The 22,703-nt window shown below is 43.1% G+C and overlaps 1 protein-coding gene across 4 annotated transcripts in view; it reads right to left on the bottom strand.

Annotated features, from left to right (window-relative positions):
• LOC106589746 (proteasome activator complex subunit 4B) overlaps positions 1 to 22,703 on the bottom strand; it is a 78,747-nt gene that overhangs the window by 43,114 nt on the left and 12,930 nt on the right. For 2 of the 4 annotated variants that reach the window (XM_045710237.1, XM_045710239.1), the window contains exons 2-9: positions 22,448 to 22,588; positions 21,834 to 21,950; positions 20,621 to 20,677; positions 18,315 to 18,359; positions 8,613 to 8,762; positions 8,180 to 8,243; positions 7,496 to 7,570; positions 4,999 to 5,121 (exon numbers count right to left, since the gene is read on the bottom strand). In XM_045710237.1, the coding sequence (XP_045566193.1) occupies positions 4,999 to 5,121; positions 7,496 to 7,570; positions 8,180 to 8,243; positions 8,613 to 8,762; positions 18,315 to 18,359; positions 20,621 to 20,677; positions 21,834 to 21,950; positions 22,448 to 22,588 (772 nt within the window). The remainder of the gene's footprint in view (positions 1 to 4,998; positions 5,122 to 7,495; positions 7,571 to 8,179; positions 8,244 to 8,612; positions 8,763 to 18,314; positions 18,360 to 20,620; positions 20,678 to 21,833; positions 21,951 to 22,447; positions 22,589 to 22,703) is intronic. The other 2 variants (XM_045710238.1, XM_045710240.1) reach the window with 1 other exon arrangement.

The following is a 22,703-nucleotide window of genomic DNA, read 5'->3' on the forward strand; positions in this document are numbered from 1 at the left end:
GTTTTTATTTTTTCGTCTTTGAACTAAAACAGGGTTTCCCGGTCGGAATATCGCTTTTTTACGAGAAAAATCGTATAAAAGTTGATTTTAAACGACGGTTTACATGCTTCGAAGTACGGTAATGGAATATTTAGATTTTTTTTTGTCACGAAACGCGTCGGGCGCGTCACCCTTCGGATAGTGTCTTGAATGCACGAACAAAACAGAGGATATTTGAACATAACTATGGATTATTTTGAACCAAACCAACATTTGTTATTGAAGTAGAAGTCCTGGGAGTGCATTCTGACGAAGAACAGCAAAGGTAATCACATTTTTCTAAGAGTAAATCGGAGTTTGGTGAGGGCCAAACTTGGGTGTCTAAATAGCTAGCCCGTAATGGCTGGGCTATCTACTCAGAATATTGCAAAATGTGCTTTTGCCGAAAATCTATTTTAAAATCGGACATAGCGATTGCATAAAGGAGTTCTGTATCTATAATTCTTAAAATAATTGTTATGTTTTTTGTGAACGTTTATCGTGAGTAATTTAGTAAATTCACCGGAAGTTTGCGGTGGGTATGCTAGTTCTGAACGTCACATGCTAATGTAAAAAGCTGGTTTTTGATATAAATATGAACTTGATTGAACAAAACATGCATGTATTGTATAACATAATGTCCTAGTATTGTCATCTGATGAAGATCAAAGGTTAGTGCTGCATTTAGCTGTGGTTTGGGTTTATGTGACATATGCTAGCTTGAAAAATGGGTGTCTGATTATTTCTGGCTGGGTACTCTGCTGACATAATCTAATGTTTTGCTTTCGTTGTAAAGCCTTTTTGAAATCGGACAGTGTGGTTAGATTAACGAGAGTCTTGTCTTTAAAATGGTGTAAAATAGTCATATGTTTGAGAAATTGAAGTAATAGCATTTCTATGGTATTTGAATAATGCGCCACGGGATTCCACTGGCTGTTGAGTAGGTGGGACGATTTCGTCCCACATACCCTAGAGAGGTTAACTGTAAAAAAGACATGTCCACAGAAGCAATCAATCAGATTCCAAACTCTCCACCATGGCCAAGACCAAAGAGCTCTCCAAGGATGTCAGGGACAAGTTTGTAGACCTAAAAAAGGCTGGAATGGGCAACAAGATCATCGCCAAGTAGCTTGGTGAGAAGGTGACAACATTTGGTGCGATTATTCGCAAATGGAAGAAACACAAAAGAACTGTCAATATCTCTCGACCTGGGGCTCCATGCAAGATCTCACCTCGTGGAGTTGCAATGATCATGAGAACGGTGAGGAATCAGCCCAGAACTACACGGGATCTTGTCAATGACATCAAGGCAGCTGGGACCATAGTCGCCAAGAAAACAATTGGTACCACACTACGCCGTGAAGGACTGAAATCCTGCAGCGCCCGCAAGGTCCCCCTGCTCAAGAAAGCACATATACATGCCCGTCTGATGTTTGCCAATGAACATCTGAATGACTTCAGAGGACAACTGGGTGAAAGTGTTGTGGTCAGATGAGACCAAAATGGAGCTCTTTGACATCAACTAAACTCGCTGTGTTTGGAGGAGGAGGAATGCTGCCTATGACCCCAAGAACACAATCTCCACCGTCAAACATGGAGGTGGAAACATTATGCTTTGGGGGCGTTTTTCTGCTAAGGGGACAGGACAACTTCACCGCATCAAAGGGACGATGGACAGGGCCATGTACCGTCAAACCTTGGGTGAGAACATCCTTCCCTCAGCCAGGGCATTGAAAATGGGTCGTGGATGGGTATTCCAGCATGACAATGACCCAAAACACACGGCCAAGGCAACAAAGGAGTGGCTCAAGAAGAAGCACATTAAGGTCCTGGAGTGGCCTAGCCAGTCTCCAGACCTTAATCCCATAGAAAATCTGTGGAGGGAGCTGAAGGTTCGAGTTGCCAAACGCCAGCCTCGAAACCTTAATGACTTGGAGAAGATCTGCAAAGAAGAGTGGGACAAAATCCCTCCTGAGATGGGTGCAAACCTGGTGGCCAACTACAAGAAACGTCTGACCTCTGTGATCGCCAACAAGGGTTTTGCCACCAAGTACTAAGTCATGTTTTGCAGAGGGGTCAAATACTTATTTCCCTCATTAAAATGCAAATCATTTTATAAATTTTTTTGACATGTGTTTTTCTGGATTTTGCCAGGACTGGCAAAAAGTTCTCTTCACTGACGAGTTGCGGTTTTGTCTCACCAGGGGTGATGGTCGGATTCGCATTTATCGTCGAAGGAATGAGCGTTACACCGAGGCCTGTACTCTGGCGCGGGATTGATTTGGAGGTGGAGGGTTCATCATAGTCTAGGGCAGTGTGTCACAGCATCATCAGACTGAGCTTGTTGTCATTGCAGGCAATCTCAATGCTGTGCGTTACGGGGAAGACATCCTCCTCCTCTCATGTGGTACCCTTCCTGCAGGCTCATCCTGACATGAACCTCCAGCATGACAATGCCACCAGCCATACTGGTCGTTCGGTGCGTGATTTCCTGCAAGACAGGAATGTCAGTGTTCTGCCATGGACAGTGAAGAGCCCGGATCTCAATCCCATTGAGCATGTCTGGGACCTGTTGGATCGGAAGGTGAGGGCTTGGTCCATTTCCCCCCAGAAATGTCCGGGAACGTGCAGGTGCCTTGGTGGAAGACTGGGGTAACATCTCACAGCAAGAACTGGCAAATCTGGTGCAGTCCATGAGGAGGAGATGCATTGCAGTACTTAATGCAGCTGGTGGCCACACCAGATACTGACTGTTACTTTTGATTTTGACCCCCCCTTTGTTCAGGGACACATTATTCCATTTCTGTTAGTCACATGTCTGTGGAACTTGTTCAGTTTATGTCTCAGTTGCTGAATCTTATGTTCATACAAATATTTACACATGTTAAGTTTGCTGAAAATAAACACAGTTAACAGTGCGAGGACGTTTCTTTTTTTGCTGAGTTTATATATAATTATATTTAATTGTTCACAGTGCGAGGACGTTTATTTTCCTTAACCTTATTTAGGGGTACTATTGCGTCTTGTTAAAGTATTTTTATGGCACGTGAACAAGTACAGTGAAATGCCTTTCTGACAAGCTCTAACCCCAATAATGCAGTAATCAATAACAATGTAATACTAAAAATTACTTAATGTAGAACAAAAACACATGAGGAAGTATGTAACCATACTACATACAGGGTCAGTTCCAGTACCATATTTACAGTGTGCAGGGATACTGGAGTGATAGAGGTAGATATGTACAATATAGGGGTAAGGTGACTTGGCATCAGGATATATGATAAACAGAGTAGCAGCAGCGTATATGATGATTGTATATGAGTGGGTGCGGCAGTGTCTAGTGTCCGTATAAATGTATGTGCATATTGTGTGTGAGCTAATGATGGAGTGTGTGTGTGTGTGTGTGTGTGTGTGTGTGTGTGTAGGGCCCTGTGAGTGTGCATAGACTGTGCAAAAATAAAAATATACTATGCAAGTGTCAATTCAGATAGTCCATGTAGCCATTTTGTTCGTTATTTAGCCGTCTTATGGCTTGGGGATAGAAGCTGTTCAGTTCAGGAGCCTGTTGGTGTCAGAGTTGATGCACCGGTAGCGCTTGCTGTGCGGAAGCAGAGAGATAGAGGTCCTGGATGGCAGTGAGCTCGGCCCCAGTGATGTATTGGGCTGTCCTCACCGCCCTCTGTGGCGCTATGCGATCAAAGCCAGTGCTATTGCCATACCAAGCAGTGATGCAGCCAGTCTATATGCGCTCAATGGTTCAGCTGTAGAACCTTTTGAGGATTTGACGGCCCATGCCAAACCTTTTCAACCTCCTGAAGGGGAATAGGCGCTGTCGCACCTTCTTCACGACTGTGTGCGGACCCTTTTAAGTGCTCGCCTCTCGTTTCCTGTAGTCCACAATCAGATCCTTTCCCTTGCTGACATTGAGGGAGAGGTTGTCCAGGATCCAGTTGCAGAGGGAGGTGTTCAGTACCAGGGTCCTAAGCTTGGTGACGACCCTGGAGGGGACAATGGTGTTGAACGCTGAGCTGTAGACAATGAACAGCATTCCCACATAGGTATTTCTCTTATCTAGGTGGGTGAGGGCAGCGTGGAGTGCAATTGACATTGCACCGTCTATGGATGTTGGGTCGGAGTGGGTCTAGGATGCTGGTGATAATGTGTGCGATAACCAGCCCCTCAAAGCACTTGTCCGTATAAATGTATCCCACAAGTTGCTACAGGCCAATAGCCATTGTGGCATGAAGCCTTAAGAGTTCTTGGGATCAGGGATGATGGTGGTTATCTTAAAGCATGTGGGGATTACAGACTGGGACAAGGAGAGATCGAAAATTACTGTGAAAATGCCTGCCAGCAACTCTGCGCATGCTCGGAGAACGTGCTCTTGAATACTGTTGGGCCCCACGGCTTTGCAGGTGTTGACCTGATTAAAGACCTTACGTCGGCTTCAGAGAGCGAGATCACCCAGTCCTATGGGTCGGTGGTGGCCCTCACACCCGGCACGATGTTATCATTGTCAAAGCGTGCATAAAAATGCATTGAGTTTATCTGGTAGAGGCATCGTTGGGCAGATCATAGCTGGTTCTTCCTTTGTAATCCGTAATGGACTGTAGCCCCTGCCACATGCGGGAGGTGTCAGAGCCTCTGTAGTATGATTCCACCTTATTCCTACATCATCAAATGAGCAAAAGGATGACTCTGGAGGTCACAGCGGGACTTCTTGTACTCGTTCCTGTCCTTGGCCGTAGCTTCAGGGTTGTCTACGATATCCCTGTGTGCCGTAGCCCCGTCCTTTAGTTTAGCACCAACCTCTCTGATAAACTAGGGCTTAATGGTATTGCATTGTATGATTACAGTATTTTTTTCCCGCTCTAAAAATACATTTACTTCATGTCTACCAGCCATACATGAAAAAACTGAAATGAACTTGGAGAAATAAAACGGATTGATTGGGCAACACAGATTGTGTACACTGACCAGTAAAGCTGAGACCCAGAGGACCACGTGCCCGACGTCGTAGGCGTTTGTCAGGTATCTGGGAAGCAGCATCTGACTGGTCCCCACCGGGAGGTTCAGACTACGTAGGATTCTGGTGAAGATCTGGAATCAAAAAGGAGCAATCCGTGTGAAGATTAATACATTATTGTTCTTTCATTGAATGTGTTGTCCAATGCAGGGGTTCCCAACTCCAGTCCTCGAGTACCCCCAACAGCATACATTTTTGTTGTATCCCCGGACAAAAAACGCCTGATTCAACTCATTGAGGTCCTGATGATTAGTTGACAAGAATCAGTTGTGCTTGTCTGGGGCTACAATAAAAATGTGAACTGATGGTGGTACACAAGGACAGGAATTGGCAACCGCTGGCCAATGACATTCTGATCACAGGATACAGTGCATTCGGAAAGTATTCAGACCTCTTGACTTGTCCCACATTTTGTTACGTTACAGCCTTGTTCTAAAAGTGATTCAATCATTTTTTCCCCCTCATCAATCTACACAATACTGCATATTGACAAAGCAAAATCATGGTCAGATTCTTTAGGTGCCTTTTGGCAAACTCATAGCGGGCTGTCGTGTGCCTTTTACTGAGGAGTGGCTTCTGTCTGGGCACTCTACCATTTAGGCCTGCTCGGTGGAGTGCTGCAGAGATAGTTGTCCTTCTGGAAGGTTCTCCCATCTCCACAGAGGAGCTCTGTCAAGAGTGACCATCAGGTTTTTGGTCACCTCCCTGACCAAGTCCCTTCTCCCCCAATTGCTCAGTTTGGCCGTGAGGCCAGCTCTAGGAAGAGTCTTGGTGGTTCCAAACTTCTTCCATTTAAGAAAGATGGAGGCCACTGTGTTCCTGGGGACCTTCAATGCTGCAGACATTTTTTTTGTACCCTTCCCCAGATCAGTGCCTTGACACAATCCTGTCTCGGAGCTCTATGGACAATTCCTTTGACCTCATGGCCTGATTTTTGCTCTGACATTCACTGTCAACTGTGGGGCCTTACATAGACAGCTGTGTGCCTTTCCAAATCATGTCTAATTAATTGAATTTACCACAGGTGGACTCCAATCAAGTTGTAGAAACATCTCAAGAATGATCAATGGAATCAGGATGCACCTGAGCTCAATTTCGAGTCTCATAGCAAAGGGTCTGAATACTAATGTAAATAAAGCATTTCAGTTTTTTATTTTTGATACATTTGCATTTCTAAAAACCTGTTTTCGCTTTGTCATTATGGAGTATTGTGTGTAGATTGATGAGGATTTATTTATTTTTTCATCCATTTTAGAATACGGCTGTAACGCAACAAAATGTGGAAAAAGTCAAGGGGTCTGAATACGTTCCGAATGCACTGTATATTGTTTTTAATTCATATTTTTGGGGCTACTCAAAATGATAAACCAAAATCATTTTTCATTCATTCCATTACATCACATTTCAGATCAGGGCCTGTTGGCATAATTAAGTCAGATAACAGTGACGTATCTGTATCAAACCCGCTAAAAGACAAGCCAGGAGGATCAACAGGGAAATGTGATACAGTAGTTAATGCCACTAACAGGTATCACTTTCAATGGCTGTCTGGTCATGTCTGGTGTGCTTTAACATGCACACCAACAACCAATGGTCACAGGTCAAATTATCAGGGATAAGATCTTTGCAGCCACGACCCTTTCCCCTTCAATGTTTTGCAGATCTGAAGGGTCTGGAAAGGTTTAAGCAGTACAGTGCTGGAGCTTACACCTTATAAAACAGCTTATGTGGCATCGATATGAGTCAGAAACATTGATTCTAGTGTCACAATTGACTACAAAGTGTAAATAGGATCATTTAGGTCATAAAGTCAGTCTCGTCTAAAACAGAGTATGGAACCCTAGTGCATCACAATGGGTAAATGAAGGTTGGGTTTGGATTACAATTATGTCAACAATTCATGCCCCCTTTTGCCCATTAACACATGGAGGCATGCCATTATTTGATAGGCTATGCCACTATGATACTTGGCTATAATAATGTGATGTAATTAGCTACATATATATCCTCTCCCTAACGTGTAACATGAGGAAGATTTGCATTCCTAACGTTGGACCTGAAGACAGGTTTGATCCCTGCTAGCTAACGTTAGCTAGCTAGCTCATAATCAAGCAAACGTGACATGTTTGATGCAGGTTGCCAGCTTTCTTTCAATAACTCAACTGGCTAGCAACTGTCCTTGTTTGTTGTGATTGAAAGGCAAAGACACACCGAAGAAACACCCACAAACCACACCCAAGACAACTCTTGTTTTTCTTCTGTCACTGCCAATAGCATTTCTTAATGAGCAATGATGCAAAACGAGGCCAAATCAGGAAGTAAAGTTGACTTTAAGGCCAAGGGGAAGGGAGTGAATTGGGACCTGCTGGAAGAGACCAATGGTGTGATGGGGTAGGGTGGAATTGATGGGGTAGTTTTATAGGCACAGCTAGACAAATGTGTCCTTACCTTGGGTATATAAGGGTCCCAGTCAATGTAGCCAATGTTGTCGTTGGCCAACCGGGCAAACAGGTTGACAAGATGCTGAGGAAAACATTAATTGAGGAATAAGCTAGCGAATCGTTCAACGTTTCTGTTTCTATCAAAAGTAATGATGGAAACTGTACTACAAAAGCCTGGTGGCAGATCTGTTTGTGCCATCTTGCCAATACTACCACACCCACCGGGCATCAGACTAATACTACCACACACACACACACACACCGGGCATCAGACTAATACTACCACACACACACCGGGCATCAGACTAATACTACCACACACACACACACACACACCGGGCATCAGACTAATACTACCACACACACACACACACACACACACACACACACCCAGGCATCAGACTAATACTACCACACACACACACACCAGGCATCAGACTTATACTACCACCCACACACACACACACACACACACACACACCGGGCATCAGACTAATACTACCACACACACACACACACCGGGCATCAGACTTATACTACCACACACACACCGGGCATCAGGCTAATACTACCACACACACCGGGCATCAGACTAATACTACCACACACACACACACTGGGCATCAGACTAATACTACCACACACACACACACACACAGTGTGTCAATTAAGTGAGCGATGTCTAACTTACCACCTCCCAACCTGGAAGGTTCTGTACTGCCACCCACAAGCTGATGAGTTCATCAAACCATAACCTGGTGAACAAACAGTCTGTCAAACGCCATACTAACGCTTACTGTGCTACACACACACAACAAATGTCATACGTGTGGCAGTTACAGCATGCTCAAGATATTATCTTGCCTTTCATTAGAGAATAGCAATTGTGATCATGTTTTGGGGGCAACACTGAAATGGTATTTTAAAATGGTCAAGTTTTGTGATGTCGTAGAGACGAACAATTCTGGAAACCTTCCTGTAATCATGACGGAATAAGCAGTAAGGGAATCCACCAAATGGGATTTATGAAAAACCTGGGAACTTTTGGAAGGTTTCCATTAACTATGACGTGGTGGAGATGTGTGTGTGTGTGTGTGTGTGTGCGTACGTGTGCGTGTTCTCACCTGAAGCCCTTGTGGTGCAGCTCTGGTGGTAGGGTGGTGGGAAGGAAGAGCTCTAAGTATCCTATAGCTCTCTGCATGGTCACATCAAATGGACAGAGCAGTGGACGCCACTCCTCCAACATCTCCTGGGTGGCCGACTCAGGGAAGTACCTGAAGAATAAAACAATGATATTATTTATTGAACTACAGTTTGGTGTAATGTGTATTAGCCATATGCCTATAATCTAAAGACAATTTCTATATACATTCATTTCCACTCGCCAAGGACTAACAATATGTGATAAGCATAGGGCAATAGTTATTTTTAAACACCTGCCGAATAATCAACTAATTAATTACTATTTCCTAACTGACCCCACAGCATAAAGGTTCAATAAAAAAAATTAAAAATCCCACACCAAGACATGCAAAGAGTAGCGTTGCACATAGAAAATTGTCCAAAATCAAGGGCTGGCAGACAGAAATATATTCCTTATAATAGAATTTATATTTTCGCAGCTGTGGCTTAGCATTCCATTTGTACACGGTATATGAAACAACGGCAGTTAAGCTGGTGTTTAGTTTAGCTAATGGAATCAGATCATGAGAAGACGTGTGAACACAATGTCAACAGCACTTCAACCTCAGAAGAGCTGTTATGCAGGGTTATAGCCCTCCACCTCACCTCTATTCAATTCAAAGGGCTTTATTGGCATGGGAAACATATGTTTACACTGCCACAGCAAGTGAAATGGATAAACAAAAGTGAAAAACCAAAAGTGACCAGTAAATATCACACACAAGTTCCAAAAGAACAAAGACATTTCAAATGTTATGTCTAAATAGAGTGTTGTAACAATGAGCAAACAGTAAAAAAAGGGAAAATAAAAACAAATATGTGTTGTATTTACAATGGTGTTTGTTCACTGGTTGCCCTTTTCTTGTGGCAATAGGACACAAATCTTGCTGCTGTGATGGCACACTGGTATTTCACCCAATAGATATGGGAGTTTATCAAATTATTTTTTATATTCTTTGTGGGTCTGTGTAATGAGGGAAATGTCTCTCTAACATGGTCATACATTTGTCAGGAGGTTAGGAAGTGCAGCTCAGTTTCCACCTCATTTTGTGGGCAGTGTACACATACCCTGTCTTCTATTGAGAGCCATGTCTACCTACGGTAACCTTTCTCAATAGCAAGGCTATGCTCAATTGAGTCTGTACAAAGTTTGGGTAAGTCACAGTGCTCAATGGGATTGAGATCCGGGCTCTTCGCTGGCCATGGCAGAACACGGACATTCCTGTCTTGCAGGAAACCACGCACAGAACGACCAGTATGGCTGGTGGCATTGTCATGCTGGAGGGTCATGTCAGGATGTGCCTGCAGGAAGGGTATCAGATGAGGGAGGATGTCTTCCCCATAACGCACAGCGTTGAGATTGTCTGCAATGATAACAAGCTCAGTCCGATGATGCTGTGACACACTGCCCCAGACCATGACGGACCCTCCACCTCCAAATCGATCCCGCTCCAGAGTACAAGCCTCGGTGAAACGCTCATTCCTTCGACAATAAACGCAAATCCGACAATCACCCCTGGTGAGACAAAACCGCGACTTGTTAGTGAAGAGCACTTTTTGCCAGTCCTGTCTGGTCCAACGACGGTAGGTTTGTGCCCATAGGCGATGTTGTTGCCGGTGATGTCTGGTGAGGACCTGCCTTACAACAGGCCTACAAGCCCTCAGTCCAGCCTCACTCAGCCTATTGCGGACAGTCTGAGCACTGATGGAGGAATTGTGCGTTCCTGGTGTAACTCGGGCAGTTGTTGCCATCCTGTACCTGTCCCGCAGGTGTGATGTTTGGCTGTACCGATCCTGTGCAGGTGTTGTTACACGTGGTCTGCCACTGCGAGGACGATCAGCTGTCCGTCCCGTCTCCCTGTAGCGCTGTCTTAGGCGTCTCACAGTACAGACATCGCAATTTATTGCCCTGGCCACATCTGCAGTCCTCATGCCTCCTTGCAGCATGCCTAATGCACATTCACGCAGATGAGCAGGGACCCTGGGCATCTTTCTTTTGGTTTTTCAGAGTCAGTAGAAAGGCCTCTTTAGTGTCCTAAGTTTTCATAACTGTGACCTTAATTGCCTACTATCTGTAAGCTGTTAGTGTCTTAATGACTGTTCCACAGGTGCATGTTCATTAATTGTTTATGGTTCATTGAACAAGTATGTGAAACTGTGTTTAAACCCTTTACAATTAAGATCTGTGAAGTTATTTGGATTTTTACAAATTATCTTTGAAAGACAGGGTCCTGAAAAAGGGACTTTTCTTTTTTTGCTGAGTTTATAACCGATTCAAATATTTTTAGCGAGATCCTAATTGGTATGTCAAATGTTCCTTTTGATGGCATAGAAGGCCTTTCTTGTCTTGTCTCTCAGATCGTTCACAGCTTTGTTGAAATTACCTGTGGCGCTGATGTTTAGGCCGAGGCATGTATAGATTTGTGTGTGCTATAGGGCAACGGTGTTTAGATGGAATTTGTATCGGTGGTCCTGGCAACTGGACCTTTTTTGGAACACCATTATTTTTGTCTACTTTAGGCCCTCCATGGTTGGGGACAGAAGTCCAGATCATCAGCAAACAGTAGACATTTTACTTCAGAAGGGTGGGGCTTAAGCTGCAGCCCTGTCTTACCCCACAGCCCTGTGGAAAGAAATGTGTTTTTACCCATTTTAACCGCACACTTGTTTGTGTACATGGATTTTGTCCTATGTTCCCCCCCCCCAACACCACTTTCCATCAATTTGTATAGCAGACCCTCATGCCAAATTGAGTCAAAGGCTTTTTTGAAATCAACAAAGCATGAGAAGACTGCCTTTGTTTTGTTTCTTTGTCAGTTAGGGTGTGCAGGGGAATACGTGGTCTGTCATACGGTAATTTGGTAAAAAGACAGTTTGACATTTGCCAAGTAGGAAATGTTTGAGTCTGCTGTTAATGATTATGCAGAGGATTTTCCGAAGGTTGCTGTTGACGCATATCCCACAGCAGTTATTGGGGTCAAATGTGTCTCCACTTTTGTGGATTGGAGTTATCGGTCCTTGGTTCCAAATATTGGGGAAGATGTCAGAGCTAAGGATGATGTTAACTCTTAAGGATCGGACCTTTTTTTTCTCTTTTTTTTTTGCCTAAAATGACATACCCAAATCTAACTGCCTGTAGCTCAGGACCTGAAGCAAGGATATCCATATTCTTGATACCATTTGAAAGGAAACACTTTTGACTTTTGTGGAAATGTGAAATGAAAATAGGAGAATATAACACAGATCTGGTAAAAGATAATACAAAGAAAAAACCATGTGCTTTTCATCTTTGAAACGCAAGAGAAAGGCCGTAATGTATTATTCCAGCCCAGGTGTAATTTAGATTTTGGCCACTAGACGGCAGCAGTGTATGTGCAAAGTTTTAGACTGATCCAATGAACCATTGCATATGTTTAAAATGTATCAAGACTGCCCAAATGTGTCTAATTGGTTAATTAATAACTTTAAGTTCATAACTGTGCACTCTACTGTAAATTGGACAGTGCAGTTAGATTAACAAGAATTTAAGCTTTCTGCCAATATCAGATATGTCTATGTCCTGGGACATGTTCTTGTTACTTACAACCTCAAGCTAATCACATTAGCGCAACCATCCTGCGGGGGGACCCACCGATCCTGTAGAGGTTATTAAAGAGTTTAAGTATAGCCAATTGGAATGTGTGGTCTGTAAATGTTATAATTTCTAATAGGATACCATCAACACCACAGGCCTTTTTGGGTTGGATGGTTTGTATTTTGTTCTGTAGTTCATTCAACGTAATTGGAGAATCCAGTGTGTTCTGGTAGTCTTTAATAGTTGATTCTAAGATTTGGATTTTATCATGTAAATGTTTTTGCTGTTTGTTCTTTGTTATAAGGCCAAAAAGACTGGATTAGTAGTTTATCCGTACATCTCCGTTTTGGATAGATAACTCTTCGTGTTGTTTGTTTAGCGTTTTCCAATTTTCCCAAAAGTGGTTAGATTCTATGGATTCTTCAATTGCATTGAGTTGGTTTCAAATGTGCTGTTCCTTCTTTTTCCATAGTGTATTTCTGTATTGTTTAGTGATTTACCATAGTGAAGGCGTAGATTCAGGTTTTCTGGGTCTCTATGCATTTGTTTCGATCTCTTTCAGGTTTTTGCATTCTTCATCAAACCATTTGAGGCTCCCGAGTGGCGTAGCGGTCTAAGGCACTGCATCTCAGTGCAAGAGGCGTCACTGCAGTACCTGGTTCAAAGCCAGGCTGCGTCACATCCGGCTGTGATTGGGAGTCCCATAGGACGGCGCACAATTGGCCCAGCGTTTGGCCGGGGTAGGCCGTCATCGTAAATAAGAATTTGTTCTGAATTGCCTAGTTAAATAAAAAATAAAAAACATTTGATAGGGAAGCCGAGAGGTCAAATATACTGTTTAGGCATTCTACTGCCAAGTTCACACCTTCACAATTACAGTGAAATGTTTTGTCAAGGAAGTTGTCTAAAAGGCCATGCTCAGTTGATAGAGCATGGTGTGTGCAACGCCAGCATGGTGTGTGCAACGCCAGGGTTGTGTGTTCGATTCCCATGGGGGGGCAAGTACAACAACTACAAAAATGTATAAAATGTTTGCATTCACTACTGTAAGTCGCTCTGGATAAGAGCGTCTGCTAAATGACAAATGTAAAATGTAAAAATGACTGTTGTTGCCTAATTGTTCTTTGGTAGGTTTCGACACTACCTTCCTTGTGTAGCATTTCTTAATATATAAATGTAAAAATGACTGTTGTTGCCTAATTGTTCTTTGGTAGGTTTCGACACTACCTTCCTTGTGTAGCATTTCTTAATATTATTCAGTTCCTTTGGCTTTGAGGTCTCATGATTGAGTATTGCTCTGTTCAGGTAGACTGATTTTGCTGTGATCTGAAAGGGGTGTCAGTGGGCTGACTGAACACAGAGACTCTGGGTTGAGGTCAGTAATAAAGTAGTCTACAGTGCTACTACCAAGAGATGAGTTATAGGTGTACCTAACGTAGGAGTCCCCTTGAAGCCTACCACAGACTATGTACATACCCAGTGTGCGACAGAGTGGCGCAGTGGTCTAAGACACTGCATCTCAATGCAAGAGGAGTCACTGCAGTACCTGGTTCAAAGCCAGGCTGCATCACATCTGGCCGTGATTGGGAGTCCCACAATTGGCCCGGGTTTGGCTGGGGTAGGCCGTCATTGTAAATAAGAATTTGTTCTTAACTGACTTGCCTAGGTAACTTCTTTGTGAACGAGTAGCTTGAATCAATAAGGTGCCCAGAGTAAATTCCTTTGTCTTTAGAAATGAAAGGGAACGGAGCTCGTGCTCATGGCCGCACGCGTGACTAAACTAAAGGCTTTCAGCCAGGTTCAAACAGCTCTTATTTGCTCATATGGCAGGCGAAAACCTGAGAAAAAATCCAACCAGGAAGTGGGAAATGTAAGGTTTGTAGTTTTTCAAGTAATTGCCTATCCAATATACAGTGTAAATTTGGTCAGATTGCACTTCATAAGCCTTCCACTATATGTCAACAGTCTTTAGAACGTTGTTTCAGGCTTCTATTGTAAAAGGGGAGCGAATAAGAGCTGTTTGAACCAGTGGTCTGGCTGAAAGCCTTTAGTTTAGTCACGCGCGCGGCCGTGAACACGGGCTTCGTTCCCTTTCATTTCTAAAGACAAAGGAATTGTCCGGTTGGAATATTATTGAAGATTTATTATAAAAACACCCTAAAGATTGACTCTAACCATCAGTTGACATGTTTTTACAAACTGTAATGGAACTTTGACTTTTCGTCTGGACTTAGAGCCCGCGCCTTGTGCATTTGGAATAGTGAACTAAACGCGCAAACAAAAAGGAGGTATTTGGACATAAAGATTAACTTTATCAAACAAAACAAACATTTGTTGTGGAACTGGGATTCCTGGGAGTGCATTCCGATGAAGATCAAAGGTAAGTGAATATTTATAACACTATTTCTGACTTTTGTTGACTCCACAACATGGCGGGTATCTGTATGGCTTGTTTTGGTGGCTGAGCGCTGTACTCAGATTATCGCATGGTGTGCTTTCACCGTAAAGCTTTTTGAAATCTGACACAGCGGTTGCATTAAGGAGAAATGTATCTATAATCCTATGCATAACACTTGTATCTTTCAAAGTTTATGATGAGAATTTCTGTAAATTGATGTGGCTCTCTGCAAAATCACCGGATGTTTTGTAGGCAAAACATTACTGAACATAATGTGCCAATGTAAACTGAGATTTTGGGATATAAATATGAACTTTATCGAACAAAACATACATGTATTGTGTAACATGAAGTCCTATGAGTGCCATCTGATGAAGATCATCAAAGGTTAGTGATTCATTTTAGCTCAATTTCTGCTTTTTGTGACTCCTCTCTTTGGCTGGAAAATGGCTGTATATTTTTTTGTGACTAGGCACTGACCTAACAATTGTATGGTATGCTTTTGCCGTAAAGCCTTTTTGAAATCAGACACTGTGGCTGGATTAACAAGAAGTTTACCTTTAAAATGGTGTATAATACTTGTATGTTTGAGGAATTTTAATTATGAGACTTCTGTTGTTTTGTATTTGGCGCCCTGCAATGTCACTGGCTGTTGTTGAGGTGGGACGCTAGCGTCCCACAAATCCCAGAGAGGTTAAATAAATGTAAAAAAAAAGGCTGCAGGAGTTGTGACCTATTTTATTTGGTTATGTTGTCCTAGTTGTGCCTAGGGGAGGGAACGCTGTAACCTCCAGGTAGCCGTTTGTCCCCGTCTGTGCTGAGGGTGTCAGGTTCTTGTCCAGTTCTGGTATTTAGGTCACCAAAGACTAGTACATGTCCCTGGGCTTGGAAATGGTTGATCTCCCCTTCTAGGATGAAGAAGCCGTCTTCATTAAAGTATGGGAATTCTAGTGGGGGGGGTTATAGGTAGCACACAGGAAAATATTTTTCTCTGTTGAGATCAGTTCCTTTAGAATTTCTAGCCAAAATGTAAAATGTACCCGTTTTGATTAATTTAAGAGTACGAGTTAGGTCTGCTCTATTCCAAAATAGCATACCCCGAGCCACTTCCCTGTTTCACACCTGGTAGTTGTTACCAGCTCTCTGTAACCTAGAGGGAAACAAGTGGGTCCACCTTCTCTATACCATGTTTCTAGTAGGATGACAATGTCTGTATTCCACCTCTCGCTCCCTCTCCGTTTTCTCTGCTCACAGTAACAGGAAACTCTCCCACAGGCCAGAATTAGATTTAATAGGATTATTAACCAACTAGTAGGTACACTAGCAACTCAGGGACTCAGTGACTAAGCTTCTCGACACACATGCACACACAAACCTAGTCTTGCTTTGCATCCAGGGATTGAACTAGCCATTATGACATTGACAAATTGTCAGTCAATATGCCTAAACTAAGTCCCTAAGGGAGAATTGTTCCTGACAGTTCAGTTTCACAGAATGTGTCTTATTTAATCCAGAGTAGACATGTGCCTCTGTCTGCATCTCTACTCTAGGTCTATCATTCAATGGCAGGAGTGCTGAAGTAAGCACAATTGGTTAACATGCCATGTGAAAGAATCAGGTATTTTGGAAAAGAAGAGACTGATTTGTTGCCGTACTTCCGAGAACAAACACTTGAATCTTTTCTAGCGAGCTAGAGAGGGATGGAAAAAGAGAGGAGAGGCACAGTATATGCAGGTCGGCCACCTGGCAGGCATACAGAAAGGCCTAGTGCATGGTCCTATCTGCATCTCGCAATGGAATGCTGTATCTCACAATTTCTTGGCTTGCAATGTTTCACAACTTCAGTAAAGCAGGGCCTATCATCGATGAAGGCTAGGATATTCTACACGCAACAAACCGAAGACTGAACACACAATCGCATCATTAGTGAAGAGAAAGAACAGGCGAGCCAGCGCGAGGCTCTATCACATTAGTGGAAACCAAGATTGTTCAGGGCAGGTCTTCCAGTTTTGACAAGCAGAAGTGACTTTTCGTAGCAGGATTGTAGAATTTACGCAGCAGTTTAGGAGAATTAACACAGCAGGTTAGAAGAATTAGGTTAAGGTTAGGAAAGGGTTAGCAATTGTCCCAGATGACACGACTCGAACATATCCATCTATAACCAGGCCTGCCCTGAAACAGTCTTGACTTCCACTAATGCGATGCTGCCAGGGCAAGGGAGAATGGGAGGGGGCAGGCAGAATGAACTGTGGTGCACAAATGTCTTGGTAATCTGTGTCTCGCCTTGCAATATGTTTTGTGATAATTGCACAAGTGTCGTCACGTTACCAGAGTTTGGACTTGGACACCAGGTTTAGTATCCTGAATCTTTATACCAAAACGATACCACGGCAACAACAACAAAAAGCGCATTAGCTAAAGTCACAGAATAAACACTGGTCTTTATTTTTTTTTCAACATTGAACAATATGTTGATAACTGGTAGAACTAAAATAAATAGAATATTCTCTATTCTACACTGAATAAAAATATAAATGCAACATGTAAAGTGTTGGTCCCAAGTTTCATGAGCTGAAATAAAATATCCCAGAAATGTTTAAACACACAAAAAGCCTCTAAAATGTTGTGCACAAATTTGTTTACATCCCTGTTAGTGAGCATTTCTATTTTTCCTAGATAACCCATCCACCTGACAGCTGTGGCATATCAAGAAGCTGATTAAACAGCATGAACATTGCACAGTTGCACCTTGTGCTGGAGTCAATAAATGGCCACTAACATGTGCAGTTGTGTCACAACGCCACAGATGTCAAGCTTTGAGGGAGAGTGTAATTGGCATGCAGGAATATCCACCAGAGTGGTTGTCAGAGAATTGAATGTTCATTTCTCTACAATAAGCCGCCAACGTCGCTTTAGAGAATTTGGCTGTACGTCCAACTGGCCTCAGTTTTCTGATGTCAACGTTGTGAACACAGTGCCCCATGGTGGTGGTGGGGTTATGGTATGGGCAAGCATAAGCTATGAACAACAAACAATTGCAATTTATCGATGGCAATTTGAATGCACAGAGATACTGTGACGAGATCCTAAGGTCCATTGTCGTGCCATTCATCTGCCGCCATCACCTCATGTGTCAGCATGATAATGCACAGCCCCATGTCACAAGGATCTGTACACAACTCCTGGAAGCTGAAAATGTCCCAGTTCTTCCATGGCCTGCATACTCACCAGACATGTCACCGATTGAGCATGTTTGGATGCTGTGGATCAACGCATACGACACATGTTCCAGTTACGGCCAATATCCAGCAACTTCGCACAGCCATTAAAGAAGAGTGGGACAACCTTCCATAGGACACAATCAAACGCCTGATCAACTCTGTGCGAAGGAGATGTGTCGTGGCGCATGAGGAAAATGGTGGTCACACTGCACAGTGATTTTATTTAGTGTGGGGGATTGTTTTAGGTTAGGGATCTTTAATGTTAAGATCTCTTTTTTATTTAAACATTATAACATTCACACCCCTAGACACAATAACTCTTAAGATGGTCCTCCTACTGTGTGAGTGTTGCCCACAAGTGTCCCAAGAGTAGGCCTAAATGCAACCATGAGCTCAGCAACTGAATTCATTAACAAATACATAGATCATAGGGGTTTCAAAATATACTTACGGTCTGCAGCTTCTCACAAGTGTTTTCAAAACGTTTTCTACCGAGCTAGAAACAGAGGGAGGAGAGAGAAAAAGAAATGTGAGACATCAGAACAGAGACAGATGTGTCTAAGGTGACTTAAATCAAACAATGAGCACACTGAACACACCAATGCAATTAGGACAAGGATGACTGACTGACTGCAGGTACAGCCAAATCACGCATATAAATTCTACTGATCAAGTGTAGTGGGAAAAGTCCTGGCTCTGTACTCATTTAGGGTGTGGTGATCATTTCCAGTAGTGTTCATATATTATGGTGCCTGTAATGAAGCAGTAGAGAGACAAGTGTATGTACCGGATCAACTCAAACACTGATGAAAAGTAAGGGATGTGTTGGGCAGGTGTGTACATCCACACAGCAAGGGAATCGAGGACACACAAACTGGCATAGCATGACAAAAGGACGACAGAAACACCCGCCACACACATCTACAGAACTAAAGTCATTGACTAGAACAATGTGACTATTCCAGGGCCGTTCAACCTTTGTCCTGGATGGCCATGGGCCAGCAGTGTAACAGCAGCACATGAATGGTACCTAATTAACAGATTTACTCTGTTCATTCACAATCATCAGAATGAAGCCTTTTATTGGGCTTGGGGAAATGTCTAGGAGGGAAAATGAGTAGGCCTGAGGCTTCATGTAAACAGTAGGACTAGCCGTTATTACCTGTAATGAATGCTGACCTTGACAGTGGAGAGTTGCCCTTTAGGCAGATGCCCTCGGCCATTGTTTGAGGCTTTTTATCACATAGCCTGACTAAACCGTAAACATATCTGGGGAATGTAACGGTAAAGGCTTTTCAACAGAAAGCGGTTTGGACAAGTTCAAGTAGTCCCTTGAAATGAGCATTACTTACTGCCATTGTCCATTTTCTTGTTTGGTGCCTAAATTATACAACCAATCCTAGGCCTACATTACAGGACTTCTGACTGCTGTGGTTTTGGTTACTTTTATTTTTTGGGCACAGTTACAATAGGGCCTCTGTATATAATGGCTTGTAAAGGTTAGACTCATGTGACTAAACTCAGTGTCACATAAGTGTCAAAAGATTTAGCTGAGGACCAATATAACCCCAGCCATTGCGCTCAAACACCCTCAATCCCCCTGCCTTGCCCTCCACTCGTACATGCATGCTGAGCTCAAGCCATGCGTTCTAAACTGCCCCTCTGTCCCATTCAACCGTGCTCTAAGCTGTGTTACATTTATTTTTCAAATCAACCTGATTGCATTGCTTTAATTCAATAGACTAATGGGAACTACAACATGAGCAATTTCAGCCAGGGGCTCTTGGCTTTCCATCTCAGGGCTTGAGTGAGGAGAGCCTAATCTCTCCTTTCTCCTGAAATGTGCACTTGTTCACTTCCCTTTATGGATTTCAAAAGGAAAATGATTGCTAGGCCTATATGGAAACTCCCTCTAGCCCATTCCAACGCAAATATAATGATTTTACATTTGTGGGAAGTAGTGAAAGAATGCACACTTTAGGAGGAAGGAGAGATTTGTGGGATGCAACCCACAGACAGACCACACTGAAAATCAAAGTAACGCACCGAAGTAATAATACAAAGCAGCCTGACCAGAACACCATTACCAACGGCCCGACACTCAACCCTGGGGAACACCCAGATGTCCTTTAGAGTTTGAAGTGGGGGCGAAACGTCACGCGATGATGTTCACCCCTATCTCATACCAGTATACCGGGGGGGGGGGGGGGGCGTGATACAAGAGCTTCTACCCTTATAATGACTCTAACAGCAACATTTGTGGCGCAAAAGCGAACAGAACCGCAAAGATAAGCTACTGTAAAGTTAATTATTATCTGGCAGCATGATTAAGGCCAAAAAACCATATGCATTGAACCACAAGCATTTTTTTGCACAGATCTGTGCTCTTTTGTACCACAAAGATGTTATCCATCATGGCCGTTTAGAAACCGCTGACTTCAGAATGGGCTAGGCTACTCTAGTGGGTACTGCTGCAAAACCTGCTGCTGACAATGGGTCAATCCACCAAATCATATGGGACTTGACAAAGGAAGGGGGTTAGATGCAGTGCGGCAGTGTCCAATATGAGAGGAATGTTAACATTGCTTTTTGGTAGATTTGTAGTTGATTTTATGTCAAACAAGCTGCGTGGGGGTGTCCAGTGTGCTTTTTGGTTTTCAACATGCAACATAGAAAAATTAAAACCAAAAAGAGTGCCTCAATAAAAGGATGAAATAATAAAATAAAAAAAACACAAAAGAGAAGTGTTGTCCTTACCACCTCTGAAACAATTTTATCATTACGTGTTTAGAGGAAGCACGAGGCCGTAGGGAACTGAATGTGAGAGGAGACAAAGGCATAAAAACACATTCAGATTCACACTATGAAAAGCCAATCCATTTCAATTAAATACATCAAAAAAAATTATAACACCTTTTTTGTACTGCAGCAGCGCATTGCACATTTTCTGAATATTTTTGTTTTCCACTGCTCGTTTTCTTTAAAAACAAAGGGCCAAGCATCAGTAAACAGTAGCAGCTTGCTTCCCTTGGTGAGAGAGCTGATTACTGTTATGTGCTAGCAAGGCTTTGTAGTGACACACAATGTTCCCATAGACCCATACAAGAGCACCTCGCACTGCTTGCTGGGAGAAAAGGTGTGGGAGGGGGTTTCCACTAGATTCCACAGCCAAAACTGGCTATATGGTAAAAAGCCATTAAAACAAAACATTTGCTTTTTGGTCTTAAGGTTAGGGTTAAGCACAAGGTTAGCAGTGTGGTTAAGTTAGGGATTTGTTTAAAATAAAAAAATGTAGAAGATAAAAATTGTAGAAATAGGCGGGGTTTACAACTTTGTGGCTGTGGAAGCTAGTGATGACCAGGGAAGGTGGCTCTAGGGCTATATGCCACCTGGGGGTAGGTACAGATTTCTCCACATTCAGAAATTAGCCCAGGCAACAACTGGGGGCAGGGACAACAGAACATATGTGCATGTAAGAAAGGATGCATCAAGGGCGGGCCTGAACTGTATTAGGCAGTACCATAGCAATAGGCAGTACCTATACAGCGCCAACAGATACCAACATAATAGAGCAATGTTTTTCACAATAAATCCATTCATAACACCACTAGAGATTCAGGGCTGAGCTCCATTTTAATTTTATTTTTAAAGGTAGACTCATCGATATTACATCATCGTGCGAAGCGGGGCACCGCCACCTTCCTGCTATTAGAATCTTCCAAGCATGCCTCAAGGAAGGGCTCAAAATGGGAAGAACCAATAGTGGCAGTCTTGGATGATTTTTGGATGTCATTGTGTTGACGACTCTAATCGGGAAGTCACCCGGCACTGTATGATGATGTCATAACACAGACTTTACCTTGAAGATTTTACAGCTGAGTAGGTTGGTTTCAATGTGTCAATATGCAGAGTTTATTTTATTTTTTAAGGCCGTTTTTAACTGTGCTGGTAAAAGAGAAGAGGGGCGTACTTGGGGAACCAGTTTAGTCCCAGGTGTTCAGTCTTTGAGTAGAGGATCCTGTCTTGTAGCTCGTACAGGGGTCTCCAAGGCAACTCAAGATCCTCCCGCGACAGCAGCTCTCTTTTCCTGTTAGAAATAAGAGTAGGTGGGGTTAAAACATGTAAAAGGACTTCATTTAAATTATGTCACTGTTGCCTCAGAGCTTCATACAACTAGGTGAGGGCAGGGCTCAATTTACAGAGAGTATTTCAACTCTTAAATGTGAGTGACACTTGAACTTCTCACACAATGAGGAAAACAGTAGAACAGCCAGTCACTGACAAACCAAGAAATAAATTAAAGGCTGTTTAGAGTCCTATAACGTGACATTGACTGATGAGGATGGCAAGACCTTGCATCATACTGGTCTCAAGCTTGTTGATGGGGGTTTGTGTGTTGCTTACTTTAGGAGGTCGAGCGTGCGAGGCCCTCCACGAGCGAGCGAAGCCATCACTGTGTGTGTAGCAGTAGCCCATACTAACTTGAAGCTGATGAGGTGGGCCAGACCTCGCATCATGCCGATCTCCAGCATGTCAATGTGTGTGTTTGTATGTGTGACCGTGTGTTTAGCCCATGGGTCTTACTTGAGGAGGTTGATGAGTAGCCGGGCTAGGCCTTGCATCATACTGATCTCCAGCTTGTCGATGGTGATCAGCTCGTACAGCAGCTTGATGAACAGCACATGGTCCTCCTTGCTGAACTTCCTGCCGTACAATCGCATGTACCTACAAGAGAAGAACAGCTTTAGGCTACTGCCACAAAGACCCATGAACGCGGATTAGATCATATATTCATTCAACAACTGTCAGTTTTTACCAGTCAAAAGTTCAATTCAACGCA

The sequence above is a fragment of the Salmo salar genome, chromosome ssa28, assembly GCF_905237065.1.
Source record: "Salmo salar chromosome ssa28, Ssal_v3.1, whole genome shotgun sequence".
Lineage (NCBI taxonomy): Eukaryota > Metazoa > Chordata > Actinopteri > Salmoniformes > Salmonidae > Salmo > Salmo salar.